Below are 22,853 nucleotides of genomic sequence, written 5' to 3'. Positions count from 1 at the left end.
AACTCGCCCTCCAGAATCTACGGCAGAGGGAGTGGAGGCAGCGAGACAATCAACCTTCCGGACGTGCTGTCCGTGACCAGTTCATAAGACTCTAATTTGCATGAATGAAACCCCAGATGCCCGTAGCTCACCACATCACCATCATACCATCCCTGTCTCATGCCATATCACAGCATCCTCCTGGGCGCAAAAGTGAAATGAGAGAGACCACAAAATATTTTACACAAAATTAATAAATTTATCTCTCACATGAATTCTAATAAATAATGATCCTTGTGCCTGCCACAGTTGAATAGCTATCATTGTTGCAAAGTATGAGATGTGGGTGTTGCTAGGTAGAGATTGTTGGTGGGTGAGTGCTAGGGTTGTGGTTCACTGAGCAGTGTGTGAAGCTTGTGATACAGATGGTGTTATGTGGCATTTCTTGAAGCCTTTACTCATTCTGACCACCCATGTGAGCTCATTAAACTTCCTCCTGCACTGGGTATGGGTCCTGGGGATCACAATGCTGGCTGTGACATGGTGTGCCACCTCCCTCCACATAGTTCATCAGACTTGTGGCGAGAGCCTCCTGCCAATTGGCGGGTACAAGACCACCCACTTTCTCTCCAACTCTAAAACCAATACCTCCAAAGCTTCCTCAGAAAACCTCCCTCTTTCCCTGGAGCGGCGATCTGTCATCACAATTTGTAAATAACTGCTCTTTCTCCTTGTCCTCCACCTTATGGTTGTTGAGGCAGTTGCACACCCAACAATGGTGAGAATGAGGTGCTGCAGCATTAATGAACCCTTTTAGCAGTGAAAAAAGCCTGTGGCAATCATTACTTCCGTTTAGACTGCCCCCGATATTAGTCCATCTTTTCAGTGTAACGTCAATGAGCTTGGGTTTTCAGACAAGAATCATGACTGCAAACATTTTAATGAGGAGTGAGGACGAATTTTGCGTGCAGCCTAGACGAATTTCAACTGGCGCTACTTAGAGCTGGATTTTGCGGGGGGTCAGCAGGCATGATCGTTAGCGGGTTGGGTGGGAAAATGTTTTTTTTACCCACCGTGTCAGGACCCCGCTGTGAATCCGCCACCAGACGCCTTTACCAAATGTCGGGTCTGTCAGCGCTGAGCAGACCTGACATACAGCGGCGGGGGAGGCAATTAAAATAATTAGTGGCTTGTTTACCACTACTAATCAATGTTTTTCCCCAGCTTTTGGGGATTTGACAGGTTGCCCATCGGTTTCCCGCTGTGCCTCGACCTCATCTGTAAAGCTGAGGTGGGAGGTCAGTGGCCATTGAATTAGCTGATGTGTTGACAGTTTCAAATGTCAAGTCAAAGCTCCCAGCTGATTAAGAAATGTTCCCTTAGCCACTAACTTCTCTAAACTGCATTTCCACTACAGATTCAGTATGCGGCAAGTCTTTACACAAGTCTCCATCCAGTCTGACCTCATTACCTCTCCCACTATTGACAGATTGCTTCTGCCATCTCTTCTTCACCTGCCATCTATTCCATCAGCATGGGTGCTCTTGAAACTCTCTCACCTTGGTCCTCAGAATCCTACCATGATCAGCCCAAACACCGGCAGCATCAACAACAACACCAAACTTCTCCGTAATCCACTGACGCTGCACAGTAGCATTTGACTGTAGGGATGGCCTCACCATGGCTACATTTACTTCACTTGATGCACCCTGGCTGTCACATGATGAACCAGATTGGCACCATCCCACACCAACACCATAAAGCATCCCTACAATGCCCAAGCCATTCCTTTCACACTCATCACCATTGCGGGGGCTACCATTATGTCTCACCATTAACTGCAACTCACTAAGCCATTTCCAAAGGTGCACACAAATCTGTTCAAGAATGCAAAAGGTTGAAAATAAAGGTTTCAATGTTTGACTCCACATTAACAGAATCTTTACATGAACATTGCATAAAAGATCCAAGTGCGCTGTTAGTTGGTATGATTGCACTAGGATGAGGGTGCGTTTCAGATGTGGATGTGATAATGTAGATAGAGAGGGATGGGTGGAGGTGCAAGGTAAGTTGGTATGATTAAGGATGTGAAGGAGTAGGGTAGGGAAGACAGAGTGATGGGGATGTGATGAGAGACATAGCAGAGTGAGGTTGAGTGTGGTTTTGCAGTAACATTTCGTGATCTACTGAGATCATTGAAACATTTGCAGCACTGCACCCAGGTCCTCCTAACCACATCCCTGCTTGTGCCCTCCTGTGCAATGTGCAACCAGGCTGTGTTGATCTCCTGGGGTTGTCTCTTCCACCCATGAGAAGGGAAGAAGACCTCCCTGTGTGCTGTGACTCCCTCCATAAGCATATGGAGCAAGTCATGACAGAGCGTGGGTGCAGCCCTGCACCTCTGTACAGTGTTTGTCAGTATTTGCAGCACCTCAATGCTGTAGAACCCTGACAGCACAAATGTCAAAAGAAAGTTGGCCATGGCCCCCTTAAGGAAGCCAGCTGATGACACGTAATTAAATGATATCACCAGACCTGCTTCGTCTAATTGGTTGGGAAACGTGCTGGGTGGGCTTAACAAGCCCAATCACGCTAAATTCATTTGAGAGGCTGGGAAGGAGACAGCAGCGGGGTTGGGACCCGCCACCAATGTCGCCTGCCATGGATCCGCCGAGGTTTGTAAAATCCAGACCAAAACCATTTTGAGTCTAAACACTGCCCATTTCTTGGCTATAACAAATTTCTAGCCCATTGGCTCTATGAAGCATGCATTGACGCAGACATGCACAACTGATTGACTAATGTTACTATTGTCATTGTTGCAGTCTGGAATAACTGCTTGTTTTTTGGGTGCTAAACAGCATCCAAAACCTCCAATATGGCGGGCAGGAAGCATATGCTCATTACGAGCTGGAATTGCACTGCCCGCCATATTGGTAAAGGCCAAAAAATCGGCATGCAGTGCCTACGCCTCAAACAGGTATTAGGCTCTTTGCATAAGCAAATCAGTGGCTTAATGCCTGTTTGAGGCCCCCACTACAAGACTGGTTTGCCTTGAGGCAGCTGAAGCATTCAACAAGGTAAGTTTTTAAAATATACTAACCTGAATATGGAACCTGGAGGAGCAGGCCACACATTAAATAAATGCGGGCTGTTGCCAGCTTTTCGCGCCCGATTTGCAATCATGCTTTGCCTGTTACCTCTGCAGCTCGCTAGCTAGATGGAAATGAGGCCTGAGGCCCAAAATCAGGGGCACCTCAGGCCTCATCAATCATGCACTGGGATTTTCCCTTGCGTGCGTCCAAAAATTGATGCACCCGAAATTCTAGCCCATTGTATAAGAGAGATGACCGTTGATGGCCCAAGTGATCTTAGAACATAAGAAAAGCCAGAATGAAAAAAGGCCATGCAGCCCATAATGTTTGCTAAACATGATTATTCTATAATGGATTCCCTCTCACATATGTTGATCTCCTGATTTTCTTTTTAAAGCTCCCCTGAAAAAAATGATCAAGTAGTTTTGTAACTATCTCTTCATCCTCAATCACAATTCTCAAAAGATATTGGCAGCAACTTTTTCAAGTTGCCAAATTGACCCCAAATCAACTACTTCCTCCAGAGTTTGTTCCAGATATCAACTATCCTGTGGAAAAATAAGATTTCCAGGACAGATTTTTTTCTTCATTTGCACCTGGGCAGGGAAGAGGAAATTAAGACAGAAACCTATAATATCAGGTTTCCTCTCCCCACTATGTTGTTCAGGCTTTCCTGGGCATCCACAAGATCATGTAACTGGGCCTGCACTTATTTGACATGACTCAGGGACCCCACAGAGCAAATTGAACCTCATAGTTCCTGTTAATACTTCAAAACATTTCCTTGAAGTCAGGAGAAAGGATATTTTATGGTAGCAAGACACCATTGTTGCCTTCAGATCTGAAATCTGGACCAAAATTTTCTTCCATTACTGAGCTTGCCAGTCCCTCATGTGTTTATGCTGTGGTGGAGATGGCATGGATTGGGCATGTAATGATGCACACCCCTCTGTTCTGTCATTCGTTCTAGAAATGAATGCAGGGAGTACGAAATGTGCAATGAGGGGTCGTGAGAGAGAGATGAGATTATTAATGAATTTTAAATTTAGGAAACAAAGGAACAAAATGTGAAAGACAGAAGGAATTCCTAACCTGCACTAGATGACGTCAATACGTTAAGGACAAACAGCGGAAAGAACAGAATTGTTCCAAGATTCATCATCTGCGCAGTATACCCTAATTTTTCACTTATTGCCATCTGTAATATATAAACAAAACCTGTTTAGTTTAACCACATTTACTAATCTTTCGCAATGTGCTAAACGTAGTTGCTTCACTGTCACAAATAAATTTACTGCAAATTGGGAAAAAAACTACTAAATTTCAACAGTCAATGTATTTATGGTGAGAAATTTCACAATGCATTACATTTATCCCAATAGGAGAGTCATGTACCCACTATAACACTTCCGATGGGATAAATGTTAATAGACAATAATGTGGGTAAAAATAAGTTGATTATTTTGAAAAACATTGTGATCACTGACCATCTGGACATTATAATATTCAATTATATTCTCCATGCAAATTCAGCTGTAGGATTACTGTTGTACATCAGCATAAATCCTACTCTCCAAAATATTAAACACCAACAGCTATTTGCCAAAATTAAACTATAGCAGTGACAGTTCATTGCAATGAAGGACTTGCTTAATATTTTACATTGAATTCTAATCTAGTGCACATCTATCACACATTTAAAGTGTACTGAAAACTATGTTAGTGATTTTTACTAAGACTTGATTTACTATTCTAGGTTAATGCAAAAAGAAGACATGTTGTCTTCAAATCATATGCATCCTCTACTTACTACTCAAATGGACAAACATCAGTGTCATTCTGTGGGAGAAATCAAAAGGGACGACTTCCGTTTGAGACATTTGATGGGATGATTTTGGGAATGTCAAGTATGTAACCACCCCACATCCACACAGTATATAACAAGAGCCCAAGAAACATCCATTTAAGAATATAAGAATATAAGAACAGGAGTAGGCCATACAGCCCCTCGAGCCTGCTCCGCCATTTAATATGATCATGGCTGATCCGATCATGGACTCAGGTTCACTTTCCTGCCCGCTCCCCATAACCCTTTATTCCCTTATCGGTTAAGAAACTGTCTATCTCTGTCTTAAATTTGTTCAGTGACCCTGCTTCCACAGCTCTCTAAGGCAGCGAATTCCATAGATCCACAACTCTCTGAGAGAAGAAGTTCCTCCTCATTTCAGTTTTAAATGGGCGGCCCCCTATTCTAAGATTATGCCCTCTAGTTCTAGTCTCCCCTATCAGTGGAAACATCCTCTCTGCATCCACCTTGAAAAGCCTCCTCATAATCTTATATGTTTTGATAAGGTCACCTCTCATTCTTCTGAATTCCAATGAGTAGAGGCCCAAGCTACTCAATCTTTCCTCCTAAGTCAACCCCTTCATCTCCAGAATCAACCTAGTGAACCTTCTCTGAACTGCCTCCAAAGCAAGTATATCCTTTCGTAATATGGAAACCAAAACTGTACACAGTATTCTAGGTGTGGCCTCACCAATACCCTATAAAGCTGTAGCAAGACTTCCCTGCTTTTATATTCCATCCCCTTTGCAATAACGGCCAGGATTCCATTGACCTTCCTGATCACTTGCTGTACCTGCATTCTAACCTTTTGTGTTTCATGCACCAGGACCCCCAGGTCCCACTGTACTACAGCACCTTCCAATTTTTCTCCATTTAAATAATAACTTGCTCTTCCATTTTTTCTGCCAAAGTGCATAACCTCACACTTTCCAAAATTATACTCCATCTGCCAAATTTTTGGCCACTCACTTAGCCTGGCTATGTCCTTTTGCAGATTTTTTGTGTCCTCCTCACATATTGTTTTTCCTCCCATCTTTGTATCATCAGCAAACTTGGCTACGTTACACTTGGTCCCTTCTTCCAAGTCATTAACATAGATTGTAAATAGTTGGGGTCCCAGCACTGATCCCTGGGGCACCCCACTAGTTACTGATTGTCAACCCGAGAATGAACCATTTATCCCGACTCTCTGTTTTTAGTTAGTTAGCCAATCCTCTATCCATGTTACCCCCAACTCCATGAGCTTTTATCTTGTGCAGTAACCTTTTATGTAGCACCTTGTCAAATGCCTTCTGGAAGTCCAAATACACCACATCCGCTGGTTCCCCTTAATCCACCCTGTTCATTACCTCCTCAAAGAATTCCAGCAAATTTGTCAAACATGACTTCCCCTTCATAAATCCATACTGACTCTGCCTGACCGAATTATGCTTTTCCAAATCTCTGCTACTGCTTCTTTAATAATGGGCTCTAACATTTTCCCAACCACAGATGTTAGTTTATTCAGACAGATGTCCTTAATGATTTTATTATTTACAAGTGAATCTGAGGACTGCCTTTTCCAAGTAAGGAAACTAAAAGCGAGACACTTCCAACAGACTATCAAAGAAGGCAATAAGATCAGTCATATCTTGATAGATATCTTAAGGGAATCACTAAATACAAGTGTTGTGCCAAGGAACTGTAGATAGGAAAATATGATGCCAATTTATAAAAATGGATGGAAGGATAAAACAGGGCACTGTCTGCTTTTATCGGTAGTTGAAACGCAAGAAACTATAAATGTGGGCAATTGACAGCCCAGTGATCTAAATTAATTGTTTTTATTATCTGGTACACTTTGCATCTCCTAACTTTTGTTAACCAATACAAGTACTTTGGTCCTAAGCAACTGTATGCATCTGATAGGAAATTGCAAATTGACCCTATAAAATATTCAGAACTTGATTAGCAGAGTTCAACAATTACTGAGGTAAGCACACGTTTTCACAGCTAGGATTGAATTCATGAAGCAATTTCGCATTGTGATGGCCTCAGACAAAGCAGTAAGCACTCATACACATTCAGAGCCAACCCACTTTTGACTAGGAGTTTACAGAACCCAATTTGCCCAGTTTTATTAGCCAAAATTTTATATAAAAATATAGACCCTGAACTCTGCGGTGTTCTCCTAGTTTCCCATCACAATGCCAGAAGACAGAGAGAATCCCAATGAAATTTCAGGTCCATATATTTGTTTCCGAATTGAAACTAGGGGCTAGAATTTCCATTATTTTTGCATGTATACCACCCACTTAAAGTCCATTTTAACGCTGAAATGAGGTATAACGCCTATATATCACCCATTTAGCCACAAAATGGAAACTAACGCCCATTTCTCGGCCACTTATCGTCGAGCGTTACTTTCGGCATGTACTTAACGCCGATAAAAAATAATACCACCCGCCCACTTTTTTTAGGCGGAAAGATCAGAATGGGCGAAACCAATGGCCATTACATCGCCCAGCGTTACTTTCGGCATTTAAGTGATGCCAAGATTTAATAATACCGCCCGCCCACTGTTTTTTGTTGTAAAGATCAGATTAGCCGAAAATAACGCCCAAAATATCGGCGAGCGTTACTTTCGGCACCTCGCACACATATCGCCGAAAATATTGCTCGCCAAAAAAAACGCTGTGAAAAAGTTGCTCTCGCCTGAACTAATCACAGCGGTATGGACATTATATTGTAAATCGCAGGTCCCTTCATTTAAAAGGCTGCTTCAACTTCTGGGGAGTTTTGATGTACTCTGGAGTTCTTTTAAGGTGATGTGAATATCTGAACAAACATCTTATCATACTGTGGACGATTGGAATTTACTTTAGGTGTCTTAGTGGGGAAATTTATTGTTTGTGAACAATAGGTATAATACTGATAGTTATTGGAATGGGGCCTGTCATTTCTCAGCCTGTCTTGATGACTCCGCACATACTGCAGACTAAAGATGACAGAAGGTATATTCAACAGCATTATGTGCCCAATCTAAGACATGCCAGACTGATGAGGATGAGACCTTACACCCCCCGCACTTACAGGGAGAAGCGGTCTTACCTTAACTTGTCCAATAACACCTGCCTTAGGAGACTGCACTTCCACAAAGAGGTTATTAGTGAGATATGTCAGCACCATCAGGACCGCACTTTCCGCGGCACTTTCGTTCTACGTGTCGGGTTCCTTTCAGTCCTCAGCTGACAACATTTGCAGTATATCTCAGCATGCCACACATTGCTGCATTCGACAGGCCACTGAAGCCCTTTACACATGCAGAATGGACTTTATCAGCTTCTCTATGACCACGGAGGCTCAGACTGAGAGGGCTCTAAGATTCTACCGAATTGCTAACTTCCCCATGGTGCAGGGAGCAATAGATTGTATGCACATCGCGATGCGGGCACCTTTTCAGGATGCAGAGCATTTTCGGAACCGAAAGGGATTTCACTCCCTGAATGTGCAACTCGTTGTCGACCACGAGCAAATAATTATGGCAGTGAATGCCAAATTTCGGGGCAGCATCCATGATGCTCACATCCTGTGTGAGAGCGCTGTATGTGACACGTTTACCGGTCAGCCACAAGATCAATGCTGGATGCTTGGTGACAAAGGATATGGCCTTGTCACCTAGCTGATGACCCTCCTGCGTAACACCCAGACAGAAGCCGAGAAGTGATACAACGAGAGCCACAGAGCCACATGCAATATTGTCGAAAAATCCATTGGAGTGCTTAAGCAGCGCTTTAGATGCCTGGACCACTCAGGAGGCGAGCTACAATACCATCCTGAGCAGGTAGCTCAATTCGTAGAGGTGTGCTCCATGCTGCACAACTTGGCTATCAGGAGGGGTCAAGAATTTCCAGAAGGGACTGACGGTCCACCTCAGGAGAGAGAGGAAGAGGAGGATGAGGAGGTGGACGCTAACCTCGGGCCAGACAATCAGGCTGACGCTGAAACCATGCTCCCGCCCCCCTCTAGACTGCAGGAAAGGGCCCGTGGTGGCTACATAGTTGCAAAACTCTTACGTCAGCAGCTCATAAATGAGTGCTTTGCTTGAAAGAACGTTGTTGGTATTTACAAAGCTGTAACACCTGCTGTATGTGCAGCTCATACATAAATGGTGTGCATCACCTTGGTGACAGTTAAAGTTTAAGTTGATTCAAGTTAAGTTTAATTATACCCTTTCATGTTAAGAAATCACCAGTGTACAACAGTGCAGCTATCTGAGACAGTGCGCAACAAGGTTATGTTAAATAAAAAACATTTAATCCGAACATTTGTGTGAAATCATAATTATAACTGTAAAAAACACCCCACCCCACAACAAATTTATCACATTTACATCAATCAAATGGTCAACATTTCCAGCAACGCAGAACACAAATACAAACCAACAAGGTAGCCCCCTCCCCCTTTCCCCCAAACCTCCCAACAAAATTGCTACAATGACATGGAAATATTACCAGGCCATCACCTGCGACCATGCACCTCACTTTCCTTCTTCACCGCCCCCTTCCCCCACTCCCCCCGCTCCACTTTCTTCTCTGTACCTCTACCCCTTCTCCTTCCCCTCCTGACTCCACGCCGCCTGGCCGAGGAGCTCCTCAGGCGTTGCTTCATTGGGGGGGGGGGGGGGGGCGATGACGGCAGAACCGGTGGTTGGATGGATACAGGAGAGGACGGTCCCGAGGTGGGAACGTGCTCCGAGCCAGAAGCAAGATCTTCCTCCTGGCTGTCATGTGTCGTTGGCTATAGGGGTGCGGCACCTTGGGGTGTAGTGCCGCGCTCCGGGACCACTGAGAGGCCTCTGCCACCAGTGTTCCTGGCTATCACCTCCAGGGCCTCCGCCATCCGTGGCACGTACTCCGTCATGGTGGCGGACATGCTAGCCAGCTGGTGGGATATGCCCCCCATTGTCTGTAGGACCTGGACAAGTGTACCATGCCCCCGCTCAGATCTGCCGCTTGTGGAGCAGACCTGCCGCATCTAACCAACCTCCGCTTGGTCGAAGCCGTCCTGGAGACACCTCGGGTGCCCTGTGGTAAGGTGCTTGGGCCCGGTACCTCCATGGTGGAGGTGGGAATGGCCGCAGGGGCACTAGATGGCCTTGGGGTGGAATGCATTATGGAAAGTCCGCACTGTCATCCATGGGGAATGGATCCAGCAGATCCATGGGAGAGAATCGGTGCTCCTCAGCACCAGATGTCCGATCGTCCGGCAAGTCCAGTCCTGTGCCCCCAGCTTCTGGCCTCGGTGGTCTTGCCTGGGGCCGCGCTACTGGCTGAGCTGCAAAACACAAATGAGGTTACTAGAGGAGAAGGGGATGCCAGGGTCACAAGGTGATTCCAGCGCTACACAGAGCATATGCACGACAAAAGCACCACCGCTATCAAAATCATCACAGACATCACATTTCATGACCATCACCAAATTCTGAATTGCAATGATTCTCATGAGGCCATCATTATTTAGAGAACACTTTTATCAATCATCTATCATATATTATTGGTCGGATATGAGTGGGTGTGGCATCTATTGACTTTACCTCATGCAATGGTGTATACTTTACTCACGTGACATCATATCAGGTTCTGCAGCTGCATGCGTGGCCGACCGGAGGTGGCTCCCCACTGGTGCCATCACCCGCTTCTCGATGTCTGTCAGCTCGCTGATGACTGGTGACCCACTGCCACCCGTTCGCCTATGTTCGTCCCTATTCTTGGAAAGCTTCTTCTGTAAAAGGTAACAACAGCACAACATGGCATGAGATCATTGCGTGATATCATTGCTAGGTACTGTCACAGAGACTGATACAACACATAACCGACAGATGGAATCATGATTATTATGAAACTTATATCATTCTTTACCTAAAGACGTACAGAATGTTGCACGCAGGTTTTGAGTACAACATTCCCGGTATAAGTGCAAGACATCACATCTGATTTTAATTACTCATTACACTTACAAATCAAATTATATAAATATATAAGTACATGTAAATAAATGTAATACTTACTCTGGCGGATCTGACAAGGCTGTTCCAGCTCTTACGGCATTGGTTGCCCTCACGCACCTCGTTGGTCGCCGACGAGACCACCTCGGCCATGTCGGCCCATATCTTCTGGTAGGCCTTTGGGGTGGACTTCCCACGCCCACCCTGGGTCAATTGACCCCAGCATGACTCGACCTCCTGCATGAGGAAGGCATTTGCCTCGTCCGAGAATCTCCTTGCTCTTTTTTGTCCTCCCAATTGTTCCTCTCCCAGCTCACTGCTTTCGCCAGCGTCAGTCTCTACAGCGTGCTGTGTCACCTCCTCCATCCCTTCCATTGTAACAACCAAATTTCTGCAAATATCTCGGTGGGAACAACTTAAATTTTGCTCAGAATTCTTTCTGCTGGTCGAAAATCTCCCTCCTACCTCCCAAAACAGCCTAACAAGCACACACCACACCCACACACGCTTTCAGTTCCTCTCTCTCTCTGTCTCCTCTTCTGCGCATGTAATGATGACTCCTGACCTCCGGAAATGCAGGAAACGAGCATTGCCATGCTGTTGCTATGGACGGCGACACTTTATGGCAGATGGTCAAAAAATTTTATCGCTAACGCCCATTTCAGATCGCTCGTGGTAACGTCCGTTTTAAAAAATGGAAAGTTAGGGTTTTGAAAATGGGCAATAATCCGGCGATCTCAAAACCCATATTTACCACTCACGCTGGAAATAACGCCCATTTTTCGGCAATCTGCATAATAATGGAAAGTCTAGCCCTAGATTTTCTGTAGGATCCACCACATCTATGTCCTGATGAAAGTCAAAGTTAGAAACTATTTTTGGTAGAGGTTCACCAGGTTTGTTCCTCGGTCAGTATTAATTTAACTGATCTCAGCCAGTAGGTAAACGCGACACTACTTTTGGCCTCGGGTTTTCCTGAGCTAAGAAGGTGGAAAATCACAGAGTTGCCATTTCTGATTACCGTCGAGTGATTTGTGCTAGGAAAGTGTACATATGTGAATGTCAGGTAAGGACATTAGGTTTAAAGTAGTTATGGAAAGAGACAACGAAAAATGAATGGTGACATACCCAACTGGAAGAGAGACAATGATTTGAGAAGCGATCTAGCACAAGTGGACTGAAAACAAAAATTGGTCAGGAAAACAGTTAAATGAATAATGGCAGGTCTTCAAGGCGAAGAGTTTGGGTGCAAACCAAGCATATACCCATAAGGAGGAAAGATGGGGCATCCAAAGCGAGAGCTCCCTGGATGATAAAGGAAATAGGGGTGAAAATAAAACAAAAGTTTTATGACAAAATACAAAGGCTTATGACAAATGTCAGGTACAGAATTGAGTAGAAAAACAGGCAGAATACAGAGAGCAGGGGGAATTTGAAAAAGGATAAAAGGGCAAAGAGAATATGAGAAAAGATTAGTGGGTAACATAAAAGGGAACCCAAAATATTTTATAAGCATTTAAAATGTAAATGGATAGTTAAAGGAATGGTGGAGCTGATTGGGAATAAAAAAGGAAATCTTCTTGTGGAGGCAGAGGGCATGACTGAGGTACTGAATTAAGTATTTTGCATCTGTCTTCAAAAAAGAAGAGGATGAAGTTAATACCTCAGTAGAGGGGAGGGGGGGGGGGGATAGAGATATTGGATAGGATAAAAATAGATAAAATGAGGTGCTAAATAGGTTGGCATCACTCAAAGTTACCCGGTCCAGATGGGATGCATCCTAGGTTGCTGAGGGAAGCAAGGGTGGAGCTAGTAGAAGCTTTGACCACAATCTTTCAATCGCTTTTAATATGGGAGTAGTACCAGAGGACTGGAGGATTGCAAGTGGTAAACCTTTGTTCAAAAAAGGGAAGAGGAAAAAATCTGGTAACTACAGGCCAGTCAGTCTAATGTCAGTGGTGGGAAAACTACTTGAGATCATTGTCAAGGACAAAATTAATTCTCATTTGGAGAAGCATGCATGAGTTAATAAGGGACAGCCAGACTTGTTAAAGACGAATCATGTCTGACTAACCTGATTAAGTTCTTTGATAAAGTAACAGAGGGTTGATGAAGGTAGTGGAGTAGATTTTATATATATGGGGGGAGAAATTCGGTCGCACCTCTGTTGCGGCGTTAACCTGGGAGGAGCAGTAAATTTTGTGCCAGGAAATGGTTTGCGTCTCCAGCAGCAAAATTCACCAGCTGGGCCCAGCGTGTGGAGCACACTGCTAAGGGAGGCGTTCCACATCTCTTTTAGGGCGCTAGGTTGACTGAGCAAATGAAAATCCCAAGGTAAACAGCCGGCCTTGGAGCACACTATGAGAAGCTTCGTTGAAAAAAAGAATCTAGAAAAAAAACACCAAAAACATTCCCAATATTTCCTTCATGCCACATCCACATGAATCACGAAAATAAAAAATTAAAAGACAATCACACGTACCTTCGGTAGACATTCCTGGCCTTACTCGGGCCGCTACAGTGGGAACCACCAACTTTCACCAGCGGCCCCACTAGGATGTGCTGCGGGTCGGGCGAGTATCAAATATTGAGCCAGTGTCGCAACCAGGGCGTTGCACACCGGCTCGCATCTCTCGGGTGGTCCTGCCGGGGTGCTGGAAGCTGGCCAACCGCCCAGAAATGCTCTCTGCCGCCATTGCCGCCCCTCCCGGACGAAAACAGAGGCAGCCAGGAACCAAATATCCAGCCAGGACTTTCAAAAGGACTTTGATGAAGTACAACTTAACAAACTTATTTGTAAAATAGAAGTACATGGTATTAAAGGGACAGTGGTAACTTCAGTATGTAATTGGCTAAGGGATCGGAGGCAGAGAGTAATGGTGAATGGATGTTTTTCTGACTGAAGAGAAGTATATGGTGGGGTCCCCCATGGGTCACTATTAGAATCATTGCTTTTCTTGTTATATATAAATAACATTGACTTGGGCATAGGGAGTACAATTTTGAAGTTAGCGGATGATATAAACTTGGCAACGTAGTACTGAGGAGGATGATAGCAGATGGAGAAAATGGGGATATATGTGAAGTGATGCACTTTGGGAGGAACAACATGGAGATGTAGCATAATCTAAATGGTACTATTTTAAGGGGGGGTGCAAGAGCAGAGGAACCTGGGGGTGCATATCACAAATCTTTGAAGGTGGCAGGGCAATTTGATAAGGTCATTAAGAAAGCTTTTAGATACTTGCCTTTGTAAATAGGAGCGTTGAATACAAAAACAAGGAAGTCATGCTAAACCTTTTCAAATCATTGGTTAGGCCTCAGCTGCAGTATTGTGTACAATTCTGGGCACCATACTTTAGGAAGGATGTCAAGGCCTTGGAGCGGGTACAGAGGAGGTTTACCAGGATGATACCAGGGATGAAGGACTTCAGTTTCTAAAGAAATTAGGAAAGCTGGGATTGTTCTCTTTAGAGCAGAGAAGGTTAAGGGGAGACCTAATAGAGGTATTCAAAATTGAGGGGTTTTGATTGAACAAGAAGAGAGAAACTATTTCCTCTAGCAAGTGGGTCAGTAACCAGAGGTCATAGATTTATATTAATTTGCAAAAGAACTAGCGAGGAAATTAGGAGAATTTTTTTCACACAGAGGGTTGTTAAGATCTGGAATGCACTGCCTCAAAGAGTGATGGAATCAGATTCCATAGGAATTTTCAAAAGGCAATTGAAAATGTACTTGAAGAGGAGTAATTTGCAGGGTTATGGGGAAAAAGCTGGAATGTGGGACTAAATTGGATAGCTCTTTCAAAGAGCCGCACAGACCTGATGGCCTTCTTCTGTGCTGCAATATTCTATGATTTTATGATAGGAGCAGGCTTGTCAATGACACCCTCTATGAATGCAAGGAGCTTTATCTGTGGTTCAATATTGGTCAGTAAAGGACTAAAACTAACTTCTTTGTTTCTGCTTCCAAAGAAACAACATTTTATAAAATAAATCTGAATTTTAGTAGTAGAGGTACACTTACTGCTGATAGAGATTTTTCTATATGAAGAGCAGCAAGGACAAATACATTTGACACTGAAAGAGAGAAAACTTGGTCACTTACTGATTTGATTCGAGTTTTAAATAAATAAAAACTTTAACCGGAATGACTGTCTCACACCAACATTCACTGAATGGTGGTGTTCATAAATTCATACCAAAGGCTAAATGGTGTATTTCTCTTTCATAGTTTAAAAGTCTTTACTAAAGGGATCCTTTTTAAACAATTTCTACTTTGGATTACTTTAAATTGAATGCATGGACCTAATACTTAAATGCCTCTTATGTGGCATTCATCAAACAATTTTTGAAAGTCCAAATATATCAAATCCACTGCATTATTTTGCCTATCTACTAAGAAGTTTACTTGCATACTATTAAGTTAGTCAAACATGGCCATGTTGATTGTCCTTGATTAGCTCATATCAGTGCCAGCCTCGCAGGTCGCGAACCAGGCCACACTCTGCTTGCTGGGCGAAATTTAAAGGGGAGGTGCGTGGTGCCATTTTGCGCTGCCCTCCTACTTACCAGTCCGGCCTCGGTGTCGATTTTCGGGGGGCTCGTGCTTCAATCATGCAGCCTGGCACTCCCTTTCAGTGCCGGGCTGCGGCCACGGCACCCTGCATCCTCAGTGGCCTAATGTAGGCCCCTGAGCTGGCCCCGACAGGAAGTGGAGCGTCCGACACTGCGCTCCACTTGCTGTCAGGGGAGGTGAACCCAATTTAGGTTGCGGGACGGGTCTTCTGCACCGAGCGCAGAAAGTCCCGCCTCGCGAATATTACCGCCCCAAACAGGGCGCTCCCAAACTTCGCCCCAGTACCTCTGTTCATGCCACATAATATTATGGAACGTGCACTATCCAGGCTTGGTGACTTAGCAACTGTAATTCCTATTAGCCCTTTTAATAGTTTTCTTTTAATTCCTTCCGACATACTCATTTGATGCTTTATAAGCATCTCTGCTATTCTTTTATTCTTCACCGTTAGATTGCATTTGGGGTGCAGACAGTGGAGAAAATGTGGCCTTAGTATCTCCCTTTCCATTCCCTGTTCCAATCGCTCATGCAGCTCACCAGCCCCTTGCTCTCATCACATTCCCTTTCCCACCCACCGTTCACTCTCATCACTACCCCATTCTTTTTGAACTACCCGCTCAATCCTGTATCCTTCCCCTTGCTTTCTGTCATTCATCTCAGCGTTAATCCTCCAGTCACTTCCACCTCAATCCCACTTCTCCCAAATGCAGGTGATCAGAAGCAAGAGATCCCTCACCCTCAACCAGTTTCCCTCCTTCTCTATCTCTTCTACCTTCCCTGTTCACCTCAAAGATGTTTGATTCCTTTCAAATCCAACATAAAATAACACAAGTTTGGATGAGAAAAGGTACTATGTCTGCCTTCCTCTGTGAGGTTTCTCTCTCTTTGTGCTTAATTTGAATGTTTAAATTTTCTAACCGGTGAGATAATTAGAAGCTTTTGTTTGATTCAAAATTCAACGAGTTTTTGTTCGGAAAATGTACTCAACCTAGGATGAGGATAGAAACTGGGGGAAGTTCTCCTGCTCATTTTCTGTAAATTCAGTGGAAGAGCTGGAGAAAACTTGGAGAAGCGTTATAAATGGGGTTTATGGCACTTTTCTAGGATTATCGCAGCTCCTGCTGAAGTTACAGCAGCGATCAGGAGAACCCCTGCAGAAATCCACCCCACTTTCTCCAATTAATACACTTTCTGAAGTTTATAGAGTACAAAACAATAGAACATAGGAGCAGCAGTTGGTCATTCAGGTCTGTTGCACCATTCTATTTAGATGATGGCTATCTGTACTCCAACTCCATTTACTGCCTTTTCTCCATATACTTTGATACCTTTGCCTAACAAAAATCTATCAATTTCAATCTATTAATTTCAATTGACCTCCAGCATCCACAGATTTTGGGGAGAGCAAGTTCCAGAATTCCACTACACCCTGGGCTAGAAATTCCACATTTAAGAATAACAGCGTTTTTTGGCGCTATTTGCGAATAACGGCCAATTTTTTAATGCCGAAATAGCGCCAAAAAAATAAGGCCTAAGTTTTGTCAAGTTTTTTAAATTTTGGCATAACGTTAAAATACCACCATTTTTAAGGATGGAGCTAAATTTTTTTGAGTTAAAAATAACGCCCGTTCTGCGCATGCACAAAAAACCCCAAAATCGTCCGTTTTTCATGTGACAGGTGTGCCCACGCATGTGCAGTACACTTCCTGGTCTGGATCAGCCATTTTTAAAGACCATTGTCACTTGCAGGAGATTTGTGAGTACTTCCACACAGGAGCTGCAAAATGAAAAATAGAGTCTGATTCGGAAAGGAAAAAGGCCAAGAAGTGTAACCAAGATGCCAATGAGGTCCTGGTAGGCGTTGTGGAGAGGATGGCACCAGATTGGCAAGAAGGGTCCTGGTAAACCAGTAGCAATAGCTCAAGCTTGGCAATGTGTTGCAGAACAGGTTTTCGCAATCAGATCCATCAGGAGCATTGCCCAGCATTGCCGGAAGAAGTGGCAGGACCATTGCCAAGCAGTTAGAGTAAGTAATGTTTTTATTTACATACTACAATTACTTGAATTGTAAAGGTGACTATCTGTGTGTACCATGAGAGCAGAAGGCCCCTCTCTTAAAAAATTTCTATTGCCATCTTTGCAGAAGAAGGTGTCCGACAATAACTGAGAGCAGACGAAAACTGGTGGAGGTCCGCCAAGAGTGCACCCACTAACAGCCTTGGAAAGTAGAATTGCAGGTATTATTGGTGGGCCCCAAAGATCGACCACCCGTGCGGATGCTGGGCCCAGGTTGCAGAGAGAGGATAAGTTCTGCAAAATCCAGTCTGGGTTGACACAAGTGGACTACGCTTCGGTTTATGCGATGTACTCTCCGTCGGCTATGCTTCGGTTTATGCAATGTACTATCATTCGTTGTGGTCCTTCCAATGAGCCTGTGCTATGTGAGCCTACTCATGTCACCCTGTCCCCTCCCCTACTGCTAACCATTCGTTTGTTCTGTTATATTTTGCAGATGTTTCACAGACATCCAATAATGAAAGAGAAGACCCTGCTACCTTACCAGAAGCAGAAGTGGATGAGCCTGACGACCTCGGCCATACTGAACAATTTCCATCAGGAGGAGGAGAATGAGGAGGAGCAGGGGGCCGACAATATTTTTCATGGGGAGGGGATATATGGGATGAGGAGGATGATCAGATGGTGATACTGCAATTGGATGAGGTGCAGGCTACAGATGTACCAAGCATTTTCAACAGCTCTACGTGCGAGGGGACATTTTTGGTATGTCCACTCTCCAAGGTCCTGGGTCCCAGTGGGTTGCAGGAAAGCAGATCCAGGGCAGCAACAGGCTCATCTGTACGGAGGACGAGGAGACCTGAACAGCACTCTCCTGAAAAGCAGGCTCCACGGAGGTGGTAGAGCCCATGAGAATGAGTAGGGAAAGCGTTTATCTTACAAATCGATCCTTGAGGCCCATGGGTGGGATCAAGGGAGAGATAGCAGCACTATCTGCTGACATTAGAGAGGGCATGTCGGGAGGAATAGCAGCACTATCTGCAGGCATGTCAGAGATAGTCGCTGCAACGTGGGAACACACCCAGGCTACCATTGCCCAACGGCAATTGATGGTATCAAGTGATGCCACTTCCACTCCAATCCCGCAGGTTGATCCACAGGCCGAAGAGGCCGAATTCGGGCCTTCCGGATTGTCGTCTCCGAGTCTTTCCCCTAACAAGTGGAGCGCCATATTCAAGACACTAATAAGAAGCTTGGGCTCACTGGGAGTAGTGCTAAGCCTGCGGTAACGGGCACAGCTAATGGCAAGGGCAAGAAGGGCGGGTGGTGCAGTGGTCTTTAAATAAGGGAGTGGGGGGGAGAGGTGGCTGCAGCTGAAGTTGTTGTTGTTTTGCTGTTCTTTTGTTCTTCTTTTATTGTTATTTAAGTGATGTTAATTTAAACGTTTAAAGTTTAATATAACATTTTTTATTAAAGTTAAGTACAAATGTACAAATGTTTAATAAACTGCAAATTATTTTTTTAAATAAACAAAACTTAGTAGTGTCTCTTGATAATGCTGTCGAATAAGCCTTCTATGATAATCAAGGATAACATAAGCACTCACCACATATAAGAACATAAGAACATAAGAATTAGGAACAGGAGTAGGCCATCTAGACCCTCGAGCCTGCTCCGCCATTCAACAAGATCATGGCTGATCTGGCCGTGGACTCAGCTCCACTTACCCGCCCGCTCCCTGTAACCCTTAATTCCCTTATTGGTTAAAAATCTATCTATCTGTGACTTGAATACATTCAATGAGCTAGCCTCAACTGCTTCCTTGGGCAGAGAATTCCACAGATTCACAACCCTCTGGGAGAAGAAATTTCACGAACGCTATAGCAGTAAAAGTGCACCGTTTTCAAAAACTTTTGTGCGCTGAAACCCAATGTTTCGGCGGTAAAAATGATGCCCGTTCTGCGCATGCACAAATTTTTTTTTTTTTCGCCCATTTTTTTCTTCCAATCCTTCTGGCACCTTCCAGGTCACATGCAGGGTGTACCCGTGAATGCGCAGTACATCCAGGGCTGAATCAGCCATTTTTGAGAGGAAATTTAAACCAGCAGTGTTCATCACACATTTCATCAAAAATTTAAAATGCAGTGTGATTCAGCAAGGAAGAGGGCGAGGAAATTCACTCATCACTGCTGTAGAAAGCAGATGGGGGGAGATTTCAAGGAAGGGTCATTGAAAACTACACCCATCTGCTGACAAATGTGTGTGGAACAGTGTGGCTGAACAGGTTTCCTCAGTGGACTCTATCGAGAGGGACCATGTCCAATGCAGGAAGAGGTGGAATGACTATTGCAGGGTCGTCAGAGTAAGTCATATTTTTATTTATGCACTCCAATTACTTAAATTGTAAATGTGACAGATGTTGGTATCGTTAGGCTTATTGTTGCACCTTATTTGCCATGAATGATCATCACACATTATAAAGATTGCTTTTTGACATCTTAAAAGATGTTTCTGCACTTCGATGTTTTCCTGATGAACCACATGCAATTACCAGGGCCATAAACAGAGCACTGTATTAGATGCACACGTATGATATAAGTGCTTGGATGACGATCTGTGTGTGCTACAAGTGCAAAGGACCCTCTGTTAAAATTTTGTATTGTCATCCTTGCAGAGAGCAGCGGAAAACAGGCGATGGTCTGGCAAAACTGATCCCACTCACCCACCTTGTGTGGCAGGTCAGATGGGTGCCTCGCAGAGATCGACTACCTGTGGAGGTGCTGACCCCATGTTGGAGAGTGAGAGTAAGTCCTGCAAAAACCACAGTCTGGGTTGGCTCAATGTTATGTACTGTCTGTGGGCTAGGCTTCGGTTTATGTGATGTACTGTCTGTGGACTAGGCTTCGGTTTATGCGATGTACTGATTGTGGGCTAGGGTTTAATTAATGCAATGTACTGTCAGTCATCGACATGTAATGCAGTAGTGGTGGTCCTTCAAATGAGCCTGCGCTATGTGAGCCTACTGATGTCATCCTGCTCCCTCCCCTGCTGCTAATCAGTCGTCTGTTGTTTTCTATTTTGCAGATGTGGAGTCATCAAATGCAGTAGAGGAAGCCCCCAGCTCGACGGATGCCATGGTCGAGGACACTGACCTCAGCCCTGCTGAGAAACCTCCACAGGAGGAGGCGCAAGAGGAGGAATAAAGTGCCATGGGGGGGGGGGGGGGCGGAGCCCACGCAGGCACTACCGACTTCAGTTGCAGGCAGCAGTTCGTCGGAGGAGGACATCGGCACATTCCATGGGTATGCAGCATCCGAGGTCCTGGGTTCCAGCAAAGCACAACCAGAGCAGAAGCCCGTATGCCGTCTGTGTGGACGCTCTGCCGAAGGAAAGACAAGCAAATGGATTTGGTGGGACTGACTGGGGAGAGCATCTAGCTCATCCGACAGCTCCTCAAGGTCATGGGTGGGATCTCCGCAAACATTGCAGCACTATCTGCGGACATAAGGGAGGGTTTTTCGCAGCTTGTGGTGGCAACAAGGCAGAACACCGAGGTTGTCAATGCCCAGTGGCAATTGACGGTCTCGACTCATGGTACTCCAGTCCCTAGTGTCATGCCACTCAGACTGACAGCACCAGTGAGTGGTGAGGCTGAGCAACAGCCTTGCCACTCAGAAGCCGGGCCTTCCACAGCCCCAGCTTCTCCAGGGGGTCCAATGGTGTCTCCTACATCTCTCCCCTAATAACAGCAGCACGCTGTGCATGTTGCTGCAAAACATCTTGGACCCAATGTGGGTAGGGATAGGGATAGGGGCAAGGGCAAGAATCAATGGGGGCAGAGGGGTTCAAATTAGAGGGGTAAAGGTGGCTGCAGCTGAAGAATGTTTGCTGCAGGGGTTGTTGTTTTGTTGTTCTTTAGTTGTTGTTTTTCTGTTATTTAAGTAAAGTTTACATTTCAAAAGTTTTAACATTCAAAAATTTTATTGAAGTTACTAAATTAATGTTTACAAAGTTTCATTACTATCCACTGTACAAATGTTTAATAAATGTAAAATTATTTTTTCACCTAAACCAAACTTGTACAGTGTCTCATTTTCAGAATAACAGGCGGAAATAGTCAACATGGTGGAATAGAGTGGGCAGTCAATGATGAAACATGCCGTTCAGCGTTCATGCAAAGCGTTGAATTAGCAGCTGCTGACTTAAGACTTTTGCAGTGAGGAACGCTCCTCGAGGCCTCCTCCACTGTCGACATGGGGGTAGTGGTGGCATGAGTTCCTCGTCCTCGGTCCTCCACCCCTCTCTCCTGAGGTGGTTCTGCAATCCCCAGTTGCAAATCCTGTCCCTTCATGATGGCTAAGTTGTGTAGCATGCAGCACACAACAATGAACTCAGAGACCTGCTGAGTGGAGTATTGCAGGCAGCCGCCAGAGTGGTCCAAGCATCGGAAGCGTTCTCGACAATGTTGAGCGTGGCTATGTGGCTGTTATTGTAGCGATGCTCGGTTTCTGTCTGAGGGTTGCAGAGGGCGGGGTCATGAGCCAGGCAGCGAGATCATAACCTTTGTCCCCCAGCATCCAGCTCTAGCCTTCTGGCTGAAGCTCAAAGAGCTGTGAGACAGTGCTCTCACGCAAGATGAAAGCGCCATGGATTCTCCCTGAAAATTGTGCATTTTTACTGCCATGATGCACTGAGTATGGTTGCAGACGATCTGCAGGTTCAGCGAGTGGAATCCCTTTTGGTTTCGGTAAACCTCTGGATCCTTAAAAGGTGCTCGCAGAGTGATGTGCATACAGTCAAATGCAGCCTGTACCTTCGGGAAGCTAGCAATTCGTGCAAAGCCTATAGCCCTCTCATTCTGTGCCTCCATGGTCATTGATAAGTTTATGAAGTCCTTCCTGCGTGCATACAGTGCAGAAGTCACCTGGCGAATGCAGCAATGTGTAGCAAACTGCGAGATGGAGCATATGTCTCCTGCTAAAGGCAAGTGCCGCAGTCACCTTCACCTCGACAGGAAGTGCAGTCCTCCTCACACATGTGGACTGTGTAAAGTCCTTACACAATATCACAAATCCACACGAGGCACATTCTATGGACAAGGTCACTCCATGACCTGAACCTTTATTCACAGGACCAAGAAGTGTCTCCCACAAGTTCACCCCCTGTGGTCAAGGTGTGCATTTCTAACGTATATACAGTATTGCAGTGTTGTTACATAAAGGTTACATACATGACATCACCTCCCCCTCAACATCTTATTGGGATCATAGGTTAAGTTTCTCGGGTGGTCTGCGCTCTCTCGTGGAGCGCCACAGTTGAGGCTCTGGTTGTTGAGCCTTAGTATGGGTGTCTG

The 22,853-nt window shown here is 44.9% G+C and overlaps 1 protein-coding gene across 4 annotated transcripts in view; it reads right to left on the bottom strand.

Moving 5' to 3' along the window:
* The window catches only part of LOC139278726 (diacylglycerol O-acyltransferase 1-like), a 247,479-nt gene that overhangs the window by 145,927 nt on the left and 78,699 nt on the right, over positions 1–22,853 (bottom strand). For all 4 annotated transcript variants that reach the window (XM_070897803.1, XM_070897804.1, XM_070897805.1 and 1 more), the window contains 2 exons: positions 14,933–14,985; positions 4,167–4,272 (listed from right to left, as the gene is read on the bottom strand). In XM_070897803.1, coding sequence (XP_070753904.1) covers positions 4,167–4,272; positions 14,933–14,985 — 159 coding nt within the window. The remainder of the gene's footprint in view (positions 1–4,166; positions 4,273–14,932; positions 14,986–22,853) is intronic.

Source organism: Pristiophorus japonicus, chromosome 13, assembly GCF_044704955.1.
Source record: "Pristiophorus japonicus isolate sPriJap1 chromosome 13, sPriJap1.hap1, whole genome shotgun sequence".
In the NCBI taxonomy this organism is placed as follows: Eukaryota; Metazoa; Chordata; class Chondrichthyes; family Pristiophoridae; genus Pristiophorus; species Pristiophorus japonicus.
This window is presented reverse-complemented; position numbering and strand designations above follow the sequence as displayed.